This window comes from Lepidothrix coronata, unplaced genomic scaffold (assembly GCF_001604755.1).
Source record: "Lepidothrix coronata isolate B3197 unplaced genomic scaffold, Lepidothrix_coronata-1.0 Scaffold107, whole genome shotgun sequence".
NCBI classification, from domain to species: domain Eukaryota; kingdom Metazoa; phylum Chordata; class Aves; order Passeriformes; family Pipridae; genus Lepidothrix; species Lepidothrix coronata.
Genome location: NW_016690287.1, coordinates 2,323,249 through 2,345,438, shown reverse-complemented (window position 1 = coordinate 2,345,438; position 22,190 = coordinate 2,323,249). Strand labels below are relative to the sequence as shown.

The following is a 22,190-nucleotide window of genomic DNA, read 5'->3' as shown; positions in this document are numbered from 1 at the left end:
GTTGCTAAAAATTAGATAAAAATATAATCGCCCTGAATTTGAGAAAGGTTTTAGGTGTTTTCCTTGTTCTCTCCAGTTCATATATTTGGTGATACTGACAGCCTAATTATTTATGTATATAAAACAGAGCAGAAGCAGTAAAATGTGCAAACTCCACTCTAAAAGCTGTGCTAATATGTATTCACTTGGGGCTCCGGTATAATTGAGTCTTCTATTTCACTCAGTTCCTGGCAACTGCAGCTACACTTTTGTTATACATCTACCAGCAACAGAAGAGAACTAAGATCAACAATTAATTTTACAGGAGCCACCACACAGTAGTTACATGGCAAGCATTTTCAATTACTACCTGAATTCAATTAAGTAATTTGGAAGTAAAAGGCTGATTGCCATTATACATCACTTTTACTCACTTGTCCCCATCTTCTACTGATATATGACTATCCCATCACATCTGATATGAAAAAGGTCAGAGAGATATTATTTTAAAAGCCCGCAAAGATTAAAGGACGTGGTTAAGACACTGATACTGCTACATGTACTCTTGAAAAATTATGATGACTTCAAATGAAGAAGAAAATCACAACACTCTCATAACATCTCATAAAGAAATAATCTGCTAAGAGTTTCCCGCAAAGTCTCTTGCTTGTTTCTGTTACCACCTACTATTTCTGTCAACACTTGCAATCAGTCTGTTGAGTGAACCCATACAGGATGCAGAAATCACTGTTCAAAATGATCAGTTCAGAATTTTCCTCAGTTGCAGTTCCTGCCTTCAGCACTATGTGAAGTGACTGACTTTTGTAGCACACCACTAAAAAACAGTAAATTTAAACTCTCAACGATTCACATGCAACATCACGTTTAGATTGGATATTTAGGAAAAAATGTTTTCACCAGAAGGGTTGCCAAGCACTGGAACAGGCTGCCCAGGGAAATGGCTGGGTCACAGTCTCTGGAGGTATTTAGAAGACATGTACATGTGGCACTTAGGGACAGGGTTCAGTGGAGGACGTGGCAGTGCTGGGATAATGGTTGGACTCGATGATCCTCAAGGTCTTTTCCAACCTAAACAATTCTAAGATTTTAAATCATGCTGCCATCCCTCCCTTAACCTCTGAGGTCACTCCCAGCCAAACAGGAGGGAGAAAAGATCAGTTACTATTTGGCACATTGCAGTTATCAGCCACTGCTCTTTGAGCTTCCCAGTTTAACCAGCAGAAGAGGTGGCAGATGCAAGAGGGAAGAGCAGGCTGAGGTGTCAGGAGTCCTGCACAGGACCAGGTTCTCACTGCAAACCTCCTGCTTCCAGTCTCACCAGTTGCACTGACTTCCAAAAGAGCATTTAACAACAGGCACAGATTTACACAGCAGAACATCTCACAGCCTCACTGCTGCTTCTGTTTCCATTACCAGCACAGCTATCAGCAGGATGTATTCACAGTGGAGGAGGATGACCTGAAAACGGTGTAATTTGGCTGGCAGGGAACTTGACTACATTCTGCCTGCACAGTGATTTGGCATTAGGCTACAGAGTAGTGCAGCCAAGACAAATACCAGCATTTGTAGTTGGTAAGTGCACCAGCGTTTAGGCATTTGTAATGTCACATCTGACAGTCACAAAGCCTCTTGAAAACAGCACACCAAACAGGACTCCAAATCTGCTACATCAAAACTAATTTCCATCAAATCCTCATGTGAAAGAAGAATAATATTGTAAATCCCTTTTCTGCTAGCAGGGGATAAATGTGGGGAGGCAGGGCACAGCACAGGTCATGAATCAAACCTATAGCACAAGCTAGGCTCCTGAATGCCTTCTCCCTGGTACATACCTTAGCTATGGGATCACTCCTAGTTTTGTGATAAATGCTTTACACACTGCTGTCTTAAAAATGAGCAGGGGGGAGTTCTCTGCTTAGTAAAACTATTTTCTAGTTAGCTTTGTTTTAGTAGGCATAAAATCACTTTCTTATTTAATTTAGTTGACATAGACACCTATGTGTGTGTACATACACCTTCAGATTAATGTGTCCAAAATATTTCCAGCACGACATCACAATCAATATTCAAGCAACAATTTAGCACAGAAGTTCAGAGAATTTTGCTGTCTTACCATAAAGAGCTTTCGCACTTGTTCTTGAGTTCTGCTCCCTCTCTGCCTGAGCAAACGTTGGGGAGCCATAGCCACTGAAAGAAAGCATTTCTGATTAAATTCTGTATAGGTGTATTTGGCACACACAAAGAGGCACTGAAAAAAACCCTCTCCTTGTGTAGGACTACACATGCCTCCAACATTAGTAACAGAGGTAACAGTATGGAATATTTGCTCTGTGCTATGAATACAATGAAGAATGTTTCACTTAGGCTGCAAGTTTTTCTGACCTCTTTTTTACTGCATTAATACAACATCATGCACAATTGAGGTGTGGTACACACATAGACACCACCATAATGTAAGTAACCAAAATCACTAAATAATGATAATAACAATATTAACAACAATAATGATGATAATAATAATAATGACTATGCCAAAGACTTGGGTAGGATTTGGGTTTTTTTTCCTGCATACACAAGTGTTGATTGCTTTTAACAATTTTAACTCTTTTTAACGTAAGACTTAAAATAACTATAATTGTCTACAACAAATGAAAAGGCAAGACGACTTCCTTCTAGTGTAACAACAAGAATGAGTCATATATGAGCTCACCCTAAAGGGACAACAATATGAGAAGCAAAGGATAGCACAGATGTCAGGCTCCATATAGGAATACATGTCCTTTGGCATCAGACAGGTAAATTCTCATTAGCCTAATGCCATGCTCATGATACAGGGATCACCCTCTTATCTTAGGCAAGATAACACTTGCAGGTAACAGTTGCTGGGTTCTGTTTACTGGGAAACAGCATTTGCTCACAGATGGAAAAGGCAGCCTCATCTTTTATGCAAAAAAATGCATTCACTCAGAGCTAACCCTTAAACATCTCAGGCACACAAAGACCTCTCTAAGTGACACAGTAAGCATGTTACGGCTACAGCAATTTGTTTTTCTGTTCCAGATGAGTCTATTCAGTAATACAGCTTTATCCTTACACTAATACAAAAATCAGTCAGGTGATATCTGTCTGTTTGGTTCCATGGTTTGGAAGCTTTTACAGAAACTGTGTATAATTCCAGTGTGATCTAATAATTATAGCTCTGTCTGAAATGAAAGCTCAAAGAAGAAAATACAACTTTTTTTTTTTTTGTCCATAAAAGGAAAATCAAAGGCATAACCTTACTTCATTTGGGGAAAATAGCTTCCATATCCACCAGGAGGGGTGTTTGATATGTGTCCATTCATTCTCACCGTCGCTTACTGGGAGAAACGACCTGGGAAAAGAAACAACAGCACGTGAATTGAAGTCTCTTAAAAGATGAAGGTTCAACACAGACGTAATACAAACATAATGAGAAAATTATGGTTGAAAGGGGAAAGAAGTTGCATCAACAAGCTCAATTGTTATTAACTGCATCAGGGTGATGCCTTAAGGACCTGTTATGGAACTTCTCCCAGTTGCAATTTGATAGTTATTGCTTCAAATAATTTATAATTTAGTGAACAAAGCTATTATTTTTGATGCAATAGTCTTTAGGAATAGCTTTAGAAATAAAAGGCTCACTAAACATGGAACAACATCTACTGCATTAGTGGACAAGATATTCCAAATGGCAACTTTAATAGTCCAGCCTGATTTCAAGCTTCGGTTCATTTCTTTCAACTGAAACTTCTGAAATGGCCTTTTAGGACTTAAAAAAGCAACTTTTTTTTTTTTCTTTTTTCTTTTTTTTTTTTTAATAGCATTTAACATCCTGAAAGTCTGGCATGCCAGTTAAAATCTTTCATATAAAAGCAGTGCTGAAAAGGCTATGATAAAACAGTTTAAAAAAAAAATGCCTTCTCCCTTTAATACATAACATGCACATTGAAGTTAAAACTGACTATGGAAACCGACTTTCATAACCCTTTCATATTCAAATTCATATTCAAATTTACCACGGGTAAATATTCTTTCATTTACATATATACATGAATAATGTAATTTGAATATTTCTCAACATCTCAGTCATTAATTAGAAAAAAAAAAAAATCCTTAACTCTGCAAAACAGTCAAAAGTATGTCAGATATAATTTTTACCTAACAGAAGCTTCATTTCCAAAGTAAGCACAACCAGCTTTGTTTGTACTAAGGCCACCTTACAAGCAGCTTATCTTCTGAATTGCTGAGTCAACTTTACTGCCTCACTTTCAGTGTTCTCTTCCTGTTCCACAAAGCAGCAGCAGCCCATGGACCTGCAGCACCTACTGCACTTTGCCCCCACATATACTCTGCTGCTTTCCCCTTTCATGTGAAACGACAGTCAAAATCTGTTCTCAGCTCTAAACAGTTCTGCCACTTCAGGAGACAAACAAGCTGCTTTCAGTCTTCTGTACTGAGAGAACACGGTGGTTTTTATACCTTCCTGATGAACACCTGACTGCCTCAGATGCAGTTAGCAAAACTAACCAGAACCCAGCTGTATTTCACATGCTGAGTGAAATCATGTGGAAGGACGGTGTTGCCTTTAGTGGGCACTAAATACTTAGTAATTTGGCTTGGTATACTTTTTTTAATATTTATTTACTTTTCTTTTAAATCTTTGATTGCTCCTTGCAAAACCTCTGTAGTGACATCCCTACATTGTACTTTCATTTCCCCACAAATATATCATATCCCACTTGCTTTTTATAGAGTGCAGTCCTTAGCAACTGTCTCCAGTAAATTACTATCCGAGTGCTGCTCGATTCATTAGCAATTACAACCTTTGGGAAGCATCCTGAAATTGTCCCATGACTTGAAAGGATACAACTATTCATTTTCTCAGCAGAATTTGCCAGGTCACTGTGCACTCCTTGTTCTGTTTCAGTGACTCCATGGGCCAAGGCTACTCCCAGTGCTCTTCTCCAGCTCAGGCTGCCAATTAAGCTCTTCAACACTTCCTATCTGCTATTAATTCTTATCATCTGCAACCAATGCCCAATTTGCTGCCCTGCTTAACAGTTTACCCCGGGATTAGCTTCCTAAGAGTGACCAGATCCAAAACATTTACACAAATTATCTCCGTTGCTTGTCGGTATCCCCAATATCCTCTACTTTCCATGCATACATTGTTTAAGATAACACTTATTTAATAATTCTGTTTGGCATAATCTATCATTTGTAATCTTTTTCATAGCCCCATTTATAAAAAATTCTGCAACTATCTGCTTTAAAGTGACATCTGGGAAAAAAAAAACAACTTGGTTTAAAACTCAGAATAATTCCTCTCCTCTGACATCTTAATCTGACAAATACTTGGTTTGTATTTGTATTCCATTTGATTTTATGAAAGTGGTGAAACAGAAATTTTAAGTAGAAGGAATGTAATACATTAGAATTTCAAGCTTGAGCCTTTGAAGTCCAAATGACACACTGAGTTTTAAAGCAGCAAAGAAGCTGAGCAGATTTTCACACCGGGGAAAGAAAACATATCTGATGACTAAATACTTGCCCACTGTAACACATAACACCACTAAAAGTAAATATAAACAGCTTCAAAGTTGCATTTTGAATGAAACGATACTGAAAAGCAGAATTCAGAAATTTTTACTCCTAAAAAAAAAAAAAAAAAAGGCAAGCAGCTTGTTCTGCCAAGTAAGCACAAAAGCTTTAGTCAGTTTTAGCTGATGTGCAAACAAAACACGACTTGCTATCTGAAAGTTGAGCAAAGCCAACAATATTTCCTGCCCCTCATGCAATTTTCCAATTCTTTTGAACTGCCAAGACAACTACCCTGACACGACAATTTCAAGAGGCTATGCAATGCTTCTGTCACTTTGTTCAAGAAAGGTCCTGAATATGAATACAAACCCTTTACCATAATTATTTATTATTAGTCTGTATATTTATAACAGCATCAGAAAGCTACTCAGGGTTCCCTAAAATTATAAGCCAATTTCATATCTTTCAACCTAAATATTTCAGAAAAATGCATTTTAGGAAAAATCTTTTTTTTTTTTAATTAAGGGCATGACAGAGAAAAGGGAAAAACCACAAAAGGGTAACAGAATGTGCAGTGCTTTGTTTATTATTGACTTGTATGACTTTCTCTGCTGTATTTCTCATCTCAAATGCTCTTTCATCTCTTTTAACCAGTCAGTCCCGTAGCAAAAGGCAACTCCTGCACACTGCAAAGCCATTGTCATCCAGGCCTCTATTAATAAACTCCGCTTCCTCTTTAATCTTCCCTTTCACCTCAGCCCAGCAGTTCACAGCAGCATACTCTGGTGTCCTAGCCTTTAAAATAAACATCCTTCACAATTAACTGTACAATCCCTCTTTAAGTAGGCCTGAAGTATCAACAGTTTACTTGTGAATAAGGCCAAAAATGGTCATGTCTCAGGATCCTGCAAAGAAATCAAGCCTACTCGGAAAGAGAAGTATTTAAAACTGGGAAAACTAAGTAAGAATTCAAGAAGAAAAGAACTATAAGAAAAGAGATAAAATAATAATGCATAACAAGACATATATTAAGGTGTTTATCTCTAAATATATTAAAATATTATTTTATTAAAACCAGTAAGAAAATGGTTACAAATATGAAATTTCTAAACACAAATAAACACTAAATTATCTTCTGGCAGGATTAGAGACTGAACAAAAATAAATCCACTCCACTGCTGCCATGGGCTTTATTTTTGAATATATCAGTATACTGATAGTCAGCAGCTATGCAAATGACAAGGGTCCAGCCTTTATAACAGACAAACCATTTCTGAGACAGATGTACTTTGATTCTTTAGTAGTCTGCAGATCGTCTAATCCCAAGCGTGGGGAGAACCATACTGGTGTACAACATGATTATATCAGTCATAAATATTCATCCTTAAAAAAATGTCCAAATGCAAAAATACTCTTTGTCTTCCTCATCTTGTAGTGTGGCACCTGATGAAAGCAACGCAATCCATGTGCAAAAGGCTGACACATCAGCAACTCGCCTGTCCTGCCATTTAATTTCCCAGGAGTTTGACAGTAACAAACCCCCTCAATTTATTTAACCCCCGCACACACACACCTTTTCTAGAAAGGTACAGATATTTCATTTAAGAAAATCAGATATTCCAGAGATCGGTGCTCTTTTCTGCTCATCCTGAAGCCATCAGTCCCACCCAGTGGCAGACGACAACATCATATGGAAACAAAAAGAGAAACCATATAATGACCTGGGTATTTTAGAAATTATGGAGGAGGAAGGGTTAAGGAAAGATGTAGGGGAAGGAAAAGGAAAGCCAATAACAGCTGGAATGATAATTATTTACCAATTAAGAAAGCATTGTTAGTGAAAAGCCATTGTTATGCCATTGTGCTCCCAACACCCCCAAAGAGTTCTTCCCCAGCCAGAGCAGCAGGCACAGGGTGCAGCTCCAGCCTAAACAAACACCAGTGAACTACCACAAGGTAACACTTTTCTGAAGTGGGTCTGACAAAGTAGCAATGTCAGATGAGGACACTCTCCCTCCACCCTTTCCCTTTCAAAAATATTACGGAAGAACAAAAACAACAAAAAAGTTCGATATGCCCATGCTACACTGTAACCTCACTGTGCATCAATTAAAATGCTCCTTATTGCTATCCCCCAGCACTGAGCACTGCTGTTCTACAGAATGTACAAAACCCACTTAACTTGCTGCATGACTTGCTGGTTTTCATCTGTTTCTTCTCAAACAGCAACCTGTTCACCCACGCACACTTTCCCTACTCATGCTAAGTGTTTAAATATCATCTCCTTGTTGTTCTGACCCATCACTCTCCTATTTGTATTTTTGCTCCAGACACAAATTTTACAAATTGGAAATTCCTGGCAGAAATACGTCCTGAAGAGCCACATGAAATGTTGCTGCTGCCCTCTGCTTCGGGACCTGCTTCAGAGCACAACCAAGAGCAAACACACGAGTTCTGCTGGCACTTCAACACCTTGCCTTGAGATAAACACCGAGATGCACATGCATGCATAAGTAAGTAATACTTCAGAAGTGATCCCTAGAGGTTTTACACCCTCAGCACACTGAAATCAGAATTTCTCCGAGACAAACCGCTGTTGGTTGAACCGGCAGCAGCTTTGCACTGCAGTGTTTTCGGTTTTCTATTAAGTGGATTGGAGCATCCAAAGGCTGGTCAAAAAGATGACAGCAAAAATCACAGAGAAAATTGAAAGCCAGGCCCTACCAGTGGTGCAGTTTCAACACAAACATCTGGACTTGATTCACCGCCTGTTGTCCCCTTTGCCCCTCTCAAGCCACTCTTTGTTTATGAGGATTGATGGCTGAAGACTTCTGAGAAAGGAATATATATACTCGAGTATACACTCCTGTGTCCAAGCATTAGGACTTCAAGCAAACATGCCAATAAAATAGCCACAGTAACATCATTTTGAAAATGCTGTTAACTTTGAGGTCTTCTTTGGATTCAGAGCAGTTGTCCAGCATGGCCACGAGCACCAATTACACTGTGTTTTAGCTTATACAAACCTGCACTAAGTTAAATCCTACATTTAGATTTTAGTGCACCCCCAAAGAACACTTCTGGTGGATGCAGTGTCAGCTAACTGGGGTTCCTGCCAAAGAAACCTGGGACTGGGGAGGAAAAGACTGGATGTGACCCCACCTCCTCCCCGAATTTCACTCCTTACAGAAAGCTGAACTTAAACCCAGACTATTATTTACCTGTTTGTGTAAGGGGTCACAGGTGTAGGAGCATTTCAAGCAACTAAAGACGGTGACAGACAAATGAATACAACTCTGGGCAGGCAGGGGACACCACCACAGGACAAGGCACACAGCATTGCCCAGGAGGAGGGATTTGTAAGTGTTTTCACCTCCACCTCCATGGTGCAGTGCAGCAGATCAGGTTGATCAATGCTGTTTTGTCCAGTTCCAAAAAGTGATTTGATTTTCATTGACATTTTCTGAAATTTAGTACTTTTTTCCTCAGTCCTTTGTTAAGACTTTGTCCTATGTTAAATTCATTAGCAATATTCCTATTTATTAAGAAAATTTGGTGTCATAATTATCAATCAAATAGAAGACTTAATATGTTAATGCAAGAACTGTCTTCAGAGTAATAATTGTTAGCTAAAAGAAAAGGTTGCTATTAGAAAAACAAATGATAAAAAATGTCCTTTAGGTCTTCTTTTTCCTACTGTGATATCTTCCAGTGATTCACTCTTAAGAAAATATTCTAACAATACAATTAAGATAGCTATCTTTTATTTTAAGAAAGGGTAGAAATATTAAGACCAACAGGAAGAACTGAATTAATAAACTTCAGATAGATTATGTTCATAGAGTTAACTCATTATTGACACACTAATAAAGACCCTGCTTGAAAACAGGTTCTTATTGTGGCATAGCAACCTATTTCCATTTATTTAACTCAGGTCTGGGCCGTGATTTATAATTAACTGTATAGAAAGAAAACAAAATAGCTTTACATATACAAAAGCTTCAAAGACTTAAAATCCCTATTGCAACAAAGGAACTTTAATAAATATGCCAAGCATTGAAGCCACCACTCACTGCTATTTTTAATTAGAGAATTAAATACCTCATCCAAAGCAACATGAGTATTAATTACCAAGATCAAGATCATTATGCAGACCTTGCAGAATGTACCACCAGAGCTGGAAGACCAGTCTCTTGCTTAAAAGAAAAAATGAAAGGAGAAAAGAAAAAAACACTAAGAAAAGAAAAAAAAAACAAGCCAAAACCCCAAACAACCTCCATCCATACAGAACAGTCAAAAGAGGAAGGTGTCTGTGGCATATGAAGGAATTTGTAGAGGGAAGTAGAAAAAAGGGATTATAATGTACCCTAAAAATTAGTATCTTTGATAGGTTTACCTCAAGTACAGTACTGAGCTAGGAAAGGATACTATTTTTACTCATAAATCTGAACTCCAGCATGACTACAACACACTCAGTATCTCCACCTGAAAAGAGATGTATCAAAACTTGTTCTGGTTTGGGTTTTTGGTAGTTTTGGTGTTTGCTTTACTTTTTTTTTTTTTTTTTAATAAAACCAAAACCAAACAAACCCAAACTGCCTTGGAACCACTCACTGGTGAATTCTGCTCACATAGCACAGAAATCACAGTTGTATTTCCCTTCTTCACACACTTGGAATTTTTGTCATTACTTCCTTTTATATTTTGTTACCTCATCCTTCAGAGAAGACAGTTAGATTTCAAAAGAGGGCACCCCAGACACCAATTTGAAAGTCAGTTTGCAGTGTACAACCGACAAGACATCAACTCTACTTTAGAAATGCAAATTTAGAAAAAATATTATAATACTAATGTGCACGTTTAAAGGAGACAGCAGAAAATTCAGCAAGAAACAGTGTGAAAAGGGTGCTTCCACCCAGATGCCATATGATCATGCTTTCCTGAAGATAACACATGTCAAAAAGGTAACGAAATTTGGATATAATTTTCCCTTCACATTGAAAACAGGCTATGAGTGTAGCTGCTGAAATACTTCTCAACAATTTCTTGCACTGAATCACTTGCAAAAATTTCAGTAAATGATAAGACTTACTGTGGAGGGACTGTAAGTATATAAAAATGAACAAGACAATGTCTTTAGGTTGAGACAAAGTTTTCCTCTCATTCTGGCCAAAAAATGAAAGAACTTCCAACATAGTTGAAATACTGCTTACTGCTGCAAGCTGACAAAATGAAACATGCTTATTAACCACCTATCCACATTTATTTGCAAGTTAATAGCTGTGTCATGACACAGTGACACTATTAAAAATTGGCGTGGTAGAGTTCATAACAAAAGCTGAACTGAAACTATATAATGACATACTCTAACCATACCATTAAAATTAACATGGAGGAGGAGGAGGAGAAAAAAAAGGACAAGATGCTCGAATTGCCTCTCTAATTTAGTTTGATAGAATTGTGGCAAGATTTAATTCTTGATTTCACAAATTTGCTTTCCTCAGTTTTGGTTTTGCAGACCTTGTAGCCAGACACACACACACACACACACACACACACACTGCAGTTACTGTGGGTTCAGACATGGCAAGAGATGACTCCCATTGCAAGTCTTTCTTATTGCTCCCTACTCAAACTTCAACTCTACCCCTATTAAAAAAAAAAAAAGAGCCATACACAAATGCCTCACACAGCTGACACCTATGCTTAATGTGGCAGCACAAAGAATAAATCAGAACAAAGGCACATTTCTATTAAAGTCCATCAGCCAGTTCCAAAGACGAACAAATTTCTATGTCAGTAAAGTTAAGAAGAAGTAACATCCTCTGGCTTCCCAATCACCTTAAACAGCCAAGCTTCACACCACTGTGGGACACCCATTGATGGCATTCTTTGATGACACAGCATTGTTAATTTAACCTTCACCTTTCACCAATAAAGTGCTCTGAATGCAAATTCAGATATATCTGAAAGGCCTCAAAATATACTGTGGGAAGGGTTCCTGCTCTTTATCTTACTGTAAGATTCAAATTTTCTATATGGTGCAAAAAAACCCCAAAAAACAAAACCAAAAAAACATTAACAAGGCAGTTTCCGTGCAGTTCAGTGAAAACAAAAAATGAAGTTGAACAAATACTTAAGACTGAAATGTTATTGATCAGGCCACAGCAAATTAGCAATGCTGAGCTGAAAGATAAGCTCACATTAGATCTCAATAGAAAACCTAAAACTTTTAAAACTTACCAAACAAGCACATACTCTAGTAATGCTAACTAACTCTTCAAACTTCCCTAGGGAAGGACTAAATCAAATAATGTGCAAACAAGGCTTCACAAGGCTGATATGCAAAAGCTCAAGGCTTTAGGTAACATGATTTAAAACAAACACCACCATCACAAGTTTTGGTGATTAGACAAGTTTTCAACACACAAAAAGTTGGTAAAGTGTTTATATTTTCAGAAGTAATTTAAATATATTTAAATATTTAGAATATTTAAATATTTTCAATGTAATTGCAACATCATATATATATGAAAGTATTACATTAATACATGATTCCTGAAGAGTATTTGAATTAATTCCAAATCTAGCCAGCATGTCTCCTAAAAGGGACCAGGTTTTCACTTCTCATACACACATAAAACATATAAGAAGTAGAATTTGTCCTCAAAGCCACGTAGTTATGAAGCTGTGGTGAATAGCAGCAACAATGCCAATACCTGTGAGTCAAACCCATGCCCTAATTCAGCACAGAGGTTTGACTCTGAAGCTGGTTCATAGATATATGCAACAGAAAACTGTATGTTTTGCTCAAAATTTACCCTGTGCTACAGGGATCTTATTTCTTTCAAACTCTGAGACCTACAAAAAATAGTTTGTGTTTAATCTATGGGGGAAAATGCTGCTCCTGAAAGTTGGTATATCTAAATTGCCATCCAGATTATTGCCTCTTAATTAATTACCATAGAGACTCTGAAAATAAGGCAGAAGAAAGAAAAGACAGAAGAAAACAAATTATACTTTAAATAAAATCGGAGAATAAGTTGCACTATAAGCTATTCTAAGATCTAGCACCAGCAGACTTTTACAAACCCTTTTACAAAGAAAGAACCCAGAACGCCAATCACTCAGTGCTGCCAAGTGAACTGAGATGCTCAATTTAATATTGTCAAAAAAATACCATTATTTCATTGTCATAAAAAAATATGCACTGGAAAAAATGTTTTTCAAGGGAACATTTCATTTTCTTTTTCTCCCTTCTTCTTGAAATACCTCCTTGACACCAATCAAGTAATCCAAAATCATCTCCTGCTCCACAGCAGAGTGGAGTAACGTAGAAATGTGAGAAGACCCGTGTGACATGTTTGCTTGTACAGTAGTGTGAAGTCAAATAGCCAGTTACTCTAATATCATACAGAATTTCCCTGATGATTCTTCCTTCTGAACCACGAATTTGAAGCAATAAACTTCAAGGACGACTTCCCCCCACCTGAGGTTAAAAACAGGCACATGACTGCAGTGGGATGCGTGACCTTGACCAGAGTCTACGCAGTTCTCAGCACTTTGAGACACACAATAACTCACCTGCATCCAAGCATCAGCTGGAGATGCTTGTCTGCATCATGAAAAAAATCTTGGGCATCAGTTTTTGTTTGCATTAACGAGCACATAACCCAAAAAGAATATATGGCAATCCAGCGAGTAAACAAAAGGCACTATCTTAAACATCTAAGCATAACTGATTATTCCACATTAAGGCTACAATTATTCAGCACAAAGTGAGTCAAATGTAAAAGAACTTAATGAACTGAGGTCACAGCTGACTGAAGTCACACCCTGCTGCAGTATTTACAGTGCACTTAGGTAACTCAGCAATTGTTTCATGGAAGAAAATAGACTGAAAAAAATAACAGATTCCACGATCTGCGGGAAGAAAATAGATTTAAGCTTTTGGCATTTCATGTCTCTGATTTTGTAGTTTCAATTATTTATGTTTCTCTGTACAGATACAATCTTCTCATCCACTAATCTGGGCCAAGCCCTTCCTCTACATGCATTACCATGATGAAAACATACATTTAGGTAATGTCAAATTTTTGATGTTTTGTTTTAAATTACCTGATCAAATGCATAAATGTGATTTCCCCCCTCCAAATCTATTAACAAATTCACATTTCCAAAAGCAGTCTCTGATGTGAATGCCCAGGCTTGGCAAGTTTACAGGCTTGACTTTCAGAAGCATTTACACTTTTTTAAAATTTAAGGCCTTTATAATCACATACTAGGTTTCCAGCAAACATCCAGTGATTAAAGATGACAAAATTAGAAACTTTTATAAAAGATAAATTGTAATCAGTGCAAAATGTTTTTGGCTCCAATTTCCTCTAATCATGGAGTTTGAATTTTCACATATCACAAAATAACTTTGCCCAGGAATTTGTCATTGCTGGTTACCAAGACAAATTTAACAAACTATCACTAGAAAGGGATTCTGAAACGCTAAATCCAGGTACTTTATTGCAATTTGCTCATTCTTCAACTGAAAATACTTGCTGAGGCATTTTCAACGTAAAATTTTCTTTATACTGGTGTCAGATAGTTTCCCAATGGAAACCTCAGTCTGGGTCAGGAGCCCAGGATACCCTGCACTCAGGAAACCTCAGAGGAGCTCTTTTTTTGTAAAGCTCCAACAGGTTTTGAAGGCAGATAACTTTCCAAAATCTTTCAGAACATGGATTCACTGTTCTTCAACTGGTTCTTCTACTAGAAATAAGTGTGTGTGACATAAGTGTGGGTGGGAAGGTGAAAAGGAGAAAGGGAAGGAGCTAAGAGGCCATATGAGGTAATGCTTTTTGATCTTTTCCTGGTTGGAGGAGTGACAGATGAGGCTGGGGAAATCTGACTGCACCATTCAATTCCAAGCCCTTCAAGAATTGTTCTAGAGGTGATTCTAGTGATCTTAACATTACTTAAGAAATACTCACCTAAAATCTTTTTTTTCAAAGATATGGTTACCCTCCTACTGACCTAAGAATAAATAATTAGGCCTTTATCTTTCAAGTTGAGTCACTACTTCGTGGGGATCTTGCACAAATGATACTCACTGGAGATACTTCTAATACATGATGCTGAACAGAACTGTCAGACTTCAAGGGCTGCTCAGCTCTGAACAGCAATGATACTGCAATGAAGTGAGCTACTTCAGTTGGAATAAGAAGGATTACCCATGGAGACAGCCCTTGAAGAATGTTGTCTTAAAAACTATCTTTCACAATGGCCTTATTCTCCTGGTTACACCCATATGGCTAGAAAATATTAGAGCCCTGCAAAAGATGCTACAGAAGGGGCATCCACAGAAAATTTTTGAGGGACAAAGGCCTGTATAAACAGAGCTTTCTCCCACACTGTTAGGCAACTAAGAAATGTTATAAAACTGCACCAGTGATTAAATTCTGTTTATAGAGCTCAGCTCTATTTGCTGAGATTGAGAAGTGTATTTTTCCCTTTTCCAGAAGGCACATTAGATAAACTTTAAACTCGTACTCTGTTTCAAAGGAAAAATATTTGTCCTACACAAAGCCTCTATTCAGCTTCCCTGTTTTTACTACAGTAAGAAAAATAGCTGTGCCCTGGATAATTTGTTCATATATGCCAATAAAAGCACATTGGATTAGAGCCAGCACTTCTAGCAAGCACCCAGACTTCTAAAATCCCATGAAAAGCAGAATTTTTTTTCTCTACTTATCCTTTTTCTATTTGCCATTCCCAGTTTCCATTTCATCTGCCTTTATGTTACTGTGAGAAGCAACTAGAAGAGAAAAATTAGACTAAAGAATAAAACCAAAGCTTTTAAAGAAGACGTTTTATGAAAAAGAGCTTTCAGATATTTTCATACAATGTTTCAAGTGTTAAGCACGTATAGTTTTGAACTCAACTCTATTTAAAAATTATAAAGGAGGCTAAAGTATATTCATGTTTTAGACATATAAAGAAATAAGAAACATAGTGACATAAATATTTAGACACCTGTGCTTTCATGCAGGACTCTAAGCAAGATGCTTCCTGCCTAACCTAGGCAGGTCTGTGGCAGACCCAGAGTAAAAAAGACCCTGGACAAAATTATTGGGAAGTTATTCAGATCATATCAATTATCTGTGTGTATGTGCTTCCCCAAAACTCAATGGCAACTTTCTAGAAAAGTTTCCCAAACAATCACAGAAATGGGGCTGAAAAGGAAAGAAGTCATCTCACATCCTTAAGCCAGCAGCAACTGTGACAAGGTATTTCCCAAAAAGCAGTACTTTCTAACCTCTCCCTTGGGCCTCTGGTGAGAGAGGCTAAAAACCTGGGGAAATCCAGGGTCTCATTAGCCTTACTCTGAAAAAGTTTTTCTCAACAAATAATTTAAACCCTTGTTCAATGTAAACTCCTATAATACTGCTTCTATCCACGGCATACCCAAAAAATACATTAGGTTCTTAATTTCAGAAAAAGTCAAAAAAAGGAAAAGGTAACAGCAACACGCGACAAACCAGTGTTAAACTGGGCTTGTAAAAATATCCTATTCCTCAGTCTTGCCTGATCAAGAATAGTTGGCTTACTGCTCCCTCCTCTCTCTTTTATAACTTATCACTCACATCAACAGGCCTACAAGGATGTTGTATCATCTCATGCGTTTTTCCAGACAGGCAATCCAAAGTAAGCACACGTCAACTTCTATTTTCCCACAGGAGCCCACAAGGCAAGTTTCAGGGGGAACAATATTACAGTTACTTCATCTATATATTATCTTTCATTATCTCAGTGTTTTTCTAAACCATATCCCTTTGCTTCTTGAACTTTGTATAACCTCTTCTCTTTCCTCATATTGTTTAATTCAGCCTTATGTTTTTCTCCTCCTTTTCCTTTTTTTCATGCACACCTACAGCAGACTTTCTGGGGGAAAAAAGAAAGTTATTAGAGGAGAAATAATTCAACTGTAGACTCAAAAATAGTTCCTGACATTGTCCAAAGTCTTTAAGATGGGGGCTGAGCTTGCCATCCACACTGAGGATGTGACTGTCCTTCATCTCCTGTCTGATTGAGTTGGATGACAACTGAGAAAATTAACAATGACAATTGTAAATATTGCCTTTCGCAACAGAGAGACCAAAATAATTAGAGGTAGGATTTTATTTTTTTTTTTTGTGAATGGACATGGTAATTTATACTGCCTGTCTGTTGCATTAAGCTTTCTGAAAACTCATTCACAGATAGGTTTAAGGGAAATGGCAATTACTGCTCTAATTGGCTATGCCCTCTTTCTGCCTTTACAAGAATGCAAAAAGGTGACAAAAACCTCAGCTTCTTTGTAGGTGTCAGTCTGAAATCCAGGGTAAAAGAGCAAGTTGTAACTTGCAGGGATTGAGTTTATGGCCCAAGTAAAATTTAGCACAGGGATAAGGCATTTTACTAGGACAGTAGGAAGGCTGCCAGATGCCTCACCTTTGTCCATCAACAAACAACTTAGATAGCTCCCAGACTACCCACACTTGAGTCACAGTCTAAAAATTTTCACTACAAACTAAGGACGTAGCCCTTCCGAGACTGCCTACAACCAAACCAGTAGTTAGCAAAACCCCAGCTGAGCAGAGGCCTCATGGTCCTCAGCCACTTTCTTAGGCTCTAAACAGCTTTTAAAACACTCTGTTCTCTCCCAGCTTGCCTTTACCCATCACCAGCTATTCATATGCCACTTCAGCAATGTGTTAACCCAGTTTTGTTGCAAAAAGAGGTCACTATACAATGGGAAACCTCCACAGACTGCAGTCAGCACCACGGGCCAGCATGGATTTTGCATCAGAGGAGCCACACCTACTGCTGCTGCAGTCTGCAGATGGATGCTGTCTGTCAGATGGCAGTGCAACAGCAGCACCTGTCTGATGTCACCAAACTGCCTCTGGCCTGGTCTCAAACACCACGTTTTGTCCTGTTTTCAAAAGCAAGCGGAGAGATGCAGCCAAGTCCTTGAGTGAGATGAGCCTCCCCAGTCCACATACCCATTGCCCACCCTACAGCAAAATGGTCCCAGGGCTTCAGCTGTCCGCTCTCAGTGAGGACACGGGTGAGGACAGACCTTCAGTCCCAGCTCAAGGTGGTATTTCAGCAGCAAACTGCCCTGTATCATGCTCAGATCACCGTTCAGCCCTACACAGCTGTTTTGGTGAATATCCAAGTGACAGCTGGTCATGGTCTATAAAAACCTCTTCCAAGGCAGAGAGGTTCTTTATCCTTCACCTCCTGTGTGTGGGCCTGGCTCTGGATTGCACTGAGCCACCTCCTCCAGGAGTGACCCTGTGGGACAACCACGTCACCCACTCTGGGGATGCCGTGGTTGTTTCCCTCATCAGGCACAGAGGAAGGCTGGTGGGAGCAAAGCCATTAATTGGGATGTTGCATTGCCTGGTAGGAACACAGAGGTCACCAAATCCTTTGCTGCTCATGCACAACAAGGTCAGTACTCCTTGCCAAAGGTATCAGCACAATTAATAGCTAGTCAGGCTGGCCAAGCCCACTACCTTTGTGCCATTTGTTGAAGGGAAAACAGCACAGCTGCAGTCCAGAGCACTGAAGGTGACATTTAGGTAAACTCTGTACCCAAAAAGCTTGCTTCCTTTGCCATTATTCAGCTTTGTGACTCAGTTCTTCCAGGCATATGTACATCTCAGCCAGTGCCAGGCTCTCAGGTGATGTTAACGGGAGATATACACATCCATTTCCTCCAAACCAAGTTAGAAATACAGAATAAGATCACAGCTCTAATCGGATTGGGGAGGTTTAGGATTACAGAAATTAGAAAGGGAGAAGGTCACTGGATTCAGCCCTTTTCCAGCTACAAGACCATCCCCCTAGTCACAAGCTTTCCGGTTTCACTGCTGGAGCAGCACCTCTTGAAAATCTTACACCCAAAAGAAAAAAAAAAACGCAGATGAGATCTGAGATTTCTTCAGCAGAAACATGGTGCTGAGAGCACAACCACACTGCCCTTTCCCTCATGCCACCCTTGCACAGCAACCCTGTCACCCAGGAGTTCATCTTGTACTTTAGGAGGGGCCCTCAGTTTGATTCTCACACCTGGCTAAAGGAAAGACCTTGAGACTTGACAAAATGTACTCTGATTCGGAGAAAATACTGACAGCTTATTATCTAGGGATGGGGGAAAAGCCCACATAGTTTTAGATTCAAAAAAGGGCACTTGTGGCCAGTAGTTTCAAAACCCCTTATTGTTTCTGCAAGGTTGCCCCTGTCTCCCTCACTGCCTCTTTCTCTAGTGAAGGCAGGTATAGCTCTTTTTCTAAAAGTTCCCAGAACATTTGTATGCTTCTGCAAGGAATTTATTAGGAAATCACAGATTTTTGTAAGGGAAAGGATCCAACATCCTACAAACAGGGAAATCCCAACAGATGTCCTAACATCTTTCCCTGCTGCCCAATCGATTGGCGAGCACGAGGGGCTCCTGTGCAGTTCACTCCTGCCAAGTTCTAGCATTGCTTAGCAGATGGCTACTTCTCATTGTGCTCAGGGGTTTCCCCTCCCTGGCACCGAACGGCTTCACATCAGCCAGAAGCTCAGGCACCACTTTGCCAGATTCTACAACCACCTCCCTTCACACCTGCACCAGCAACAGTGTGACTTCCCTCTCCTGCTCAGGCTTGGTGCAATCCAGAAGCTCAAGAGATGCTAAACATCCACTTTCCTTTTAATCACGAGCAGAAGTGGCACTGCAGCCCTAACACACGTGATCAGATGCTCTGGCAAGTGCTCAAAGTGATCAAAGTACTCTGGTCACACAAAACCGGTGGCAGCAATGGCTCTCCTCCAAAATTTCGGGCATACACTGCGCAGCATCCTCATTTCCAGTAATGACATCTAACACAAAGAACCACAGCAGATGACACTTGCTTTGAATGTTTAACAAACAAGTGTTTAATTCCTGTAAGTTGTCCTTAAGTACATAAACTAGTAAGGCAGCTCTGATGATGGAGGAGATGATCCTCTTTTGGATTGCTCCTGAAATGGAAATATGTGAACTGTGATGTCATGTAATTTGCAAACTTCCCTAATATTCGGTTGTTTTTATCTAATGTTCCTCTCTTGCTCGTATTTTTAGTGTACTCCAAGGGGATATTATCCAAGAGGATAATACACATGATGAAGAAAACTAACCGTAGGCGGTACAAAAACTAACACCAGACTGACCACAAATGCTTTCCCAGAGACTTCCAAACCTGTCCAAGTGGAGGCAAGGAACGGAAGGGATCTCTCACTTCTGACTCACGTTGTTGGCCTGAACACGAGATGGTTCATTACTCAGAAATGGCTTTTGGACTCCCCCGGCCCCCTTCCCCAAGAGTAAAGTGCAGCAGAGCGGGGAGGAAACATCCACAGCTCCAGATTTATGGAAGAAAAAAAAGGCTGCACAACCCTTGAGGAATCTGGGATACATTTCAAGCCGCAAGAGTAACAACGGAAATTGTAAGCAGCATAATGATTTTTTTGTGTATTTTTGAATTATCTAGAGAGAACTAACTCTATCTCTACAATATAATATATTTTTGCATACTGTCCACATCCCACAGAGGTCGAGTCAGCTGTGGTGTTCTCTCCCAAACATATAAATAAGGCTAAGAAGAAAACCTTTCTTCCACTTTAGTTTGCATTTCCTTTTTTTTTTTTTCAATCCCCATTAAATTTTAATCCCCATCTTGTTGCACATAGAAAACAGACACTTGAAAAGTTTTTAATCCCCATCTTATTGCACATAGAAAACAGACATTGAAAAGTGATTGCTAATAGAAGAAACACTTGGATCAACAGGTCAATACTTAAAATCAAATTACAAAAGCAGAAAAAGTAGTCCAGAGGATTTGCAAGAGTAACAGATAAGAGAGAAGAGCATCATTAGATGCAAACCATCCTCTCTCCAAATGAAAGCTACAGTTTTCCTTTTTTTTTTTTTTTCCTCTGTTTCAGGGAGTTTTAGGGGAAGGGGTTGAAGGAACCACAGAACAGTCAACTGCCCAGCTTCCATTAGTCTCTTTTAAATACTGATTTTGAAAAAGATTCCTATTTCCTGAAAATCAAGGCAATCACATGCACCTAGACAGTTCTCAGAAGAAAAACGTGACATAATACTTGTGTGTGCAGTAGTGCATTCAGCTGGACACTTTTGTCATCTTTAACACTTGCTTCCAAATGCCTTGGTCAGTAATTTATTTCACCACAATATGCTCACAGGATTAAATCTCACAGTGTAATTTGAGCATTGCTGTTCACAGATCAGTCTACCCAGAACGCCCAAAATATTAATTAGCACTAGAAAAACCTAGACCATGAGAGATGATTGGCACTGTCCAAACTTAATAAATAAATAAATAAACAAATAAATAAAAAGGATATTTAATCTTTTCAGAAATTTACAATCCTCTACTTCATCAGCTAATACTGGAATATTGCATCCTTCCCTGTTTCCCTGGCACCCCCTTTTCTCTGGATACGAAGTAAAAACATATCAGACTAGTCAAGCACAAAACTTACAGTTTTGACAGACTTTCAAAATAAATAGAGAACCAATGAGCTTGAGAGCCTGCACCTGTCTGGAATTGGTGGGCCAAGTTGGAACTAACACATGGCTGTTCTGCAGTTATATCAGCTTTTGGGGTTTTGACTGTGCACAGCACCTACTGCATCATGTACATTAAAAAAGTGTGCATGGCTTTTAATTTATTTTTTTTTTATCACTTTACATGACCACAGTCTCCAGGAAAAGAGTTAGAAGTTAACTGTTATAAAATTAAAGCTAGAAACAGTCTGGGTTGAGTGAGGGTTCTGCAGAGGTAAAGCTTAATTATTTACAGTTTAAGTCTTAACAGACTAGGTCCCAAGGTCATTTATTACCAAGAATGAACATAAATCACTGGTTTCTATTTTTATAGTGCAACCACCAGCACTCAGGAAGAGCTATAAGGTGAGTAAGCAGAGATACCCACCCTTAAATAACACCATGGGACAGACTTCATGACTGTAAAAATGACAGAGGGTAAATATATCGGCTTAAAAAGTGGGGATAGGTTCCAAAAAAGCAGAATTGACACGATTTGGCTTGGCCACAGCTGAAGGGTGCACCCTGTAGTGCAGAAGGACCTATATGCCACAATTCCCTGTGACAAGGGAATCCAAAACTGGTGGTTATAGTCTATGGCTTGGACTAGATGTCATCCGAGGTACCTCCGCAATTTTCACTACCTGCCTCTTGAAAATAAAGGTAACTTCAGGGAACTAAGATTGAGTATCACAAGGTATAAAACACACACTAATCCCTGTGTTGATCAGACTCCCAAGAAGGTATTGGCACCATTTAAGACCGATATTTATTGTTCAAGTTCCAAAAGCATAGGATGAGTCTTCTACTTCAAGGAAAAAAATGCCCCATTATGCACTAGTAGTCAATGTACATTGGAGCACAAATCACCATTTGTAGTATAAACATATTGGGAGGGCACATACCATTATAGCCAAGCACTGGTGTTTATATTTTGTGAACATCAGCAGTAGCAAAACAAATGCCTAGTTATAGGAGGAATGGAGGT

General features: G+C 38.9%; 1 protein-coding gene across 5 annotated transcripts in view; it reads right to left on the bottom strand.

Moving 5' to 3' along the window:
• The window catches only part of EPS8 (epidermal growth factor receptor pathway substrate 8), a 136,812-nt gene that overhangs the window by 54,076 nt on the left and 60,546 nt on the right, over positions 1 to 22,190 (bottom strand). For 4 of the 5 annotated variants that reach the window (XM_017823945.1, XM_017823947.1, XM_017823949.1 and 1 more), the window contains exons 3-4: positions 3,283 to 3,373; positions 2,114 to 2,187 (exon numbers count right to left, since the gene is read on the bottom strand). In XM_017823945.1, the coding sequence (XP_017679434.1) occupies positions 2,114 to 2,187; positions 3,283 to 3,344 (136 nt within the window). In that variant the 5' untranslated portion in view covers positions 3,345 to 3,373. Of the gene's footprint in view, positions 1 to 2,113; positions 2,188 to 3,282; positions 3,374 to 13,365; positions 13,476 to 22,190 lie in introns of those variants that run through there. The other variant, XM_017823948.1, reaches the window with a different exon arrangement.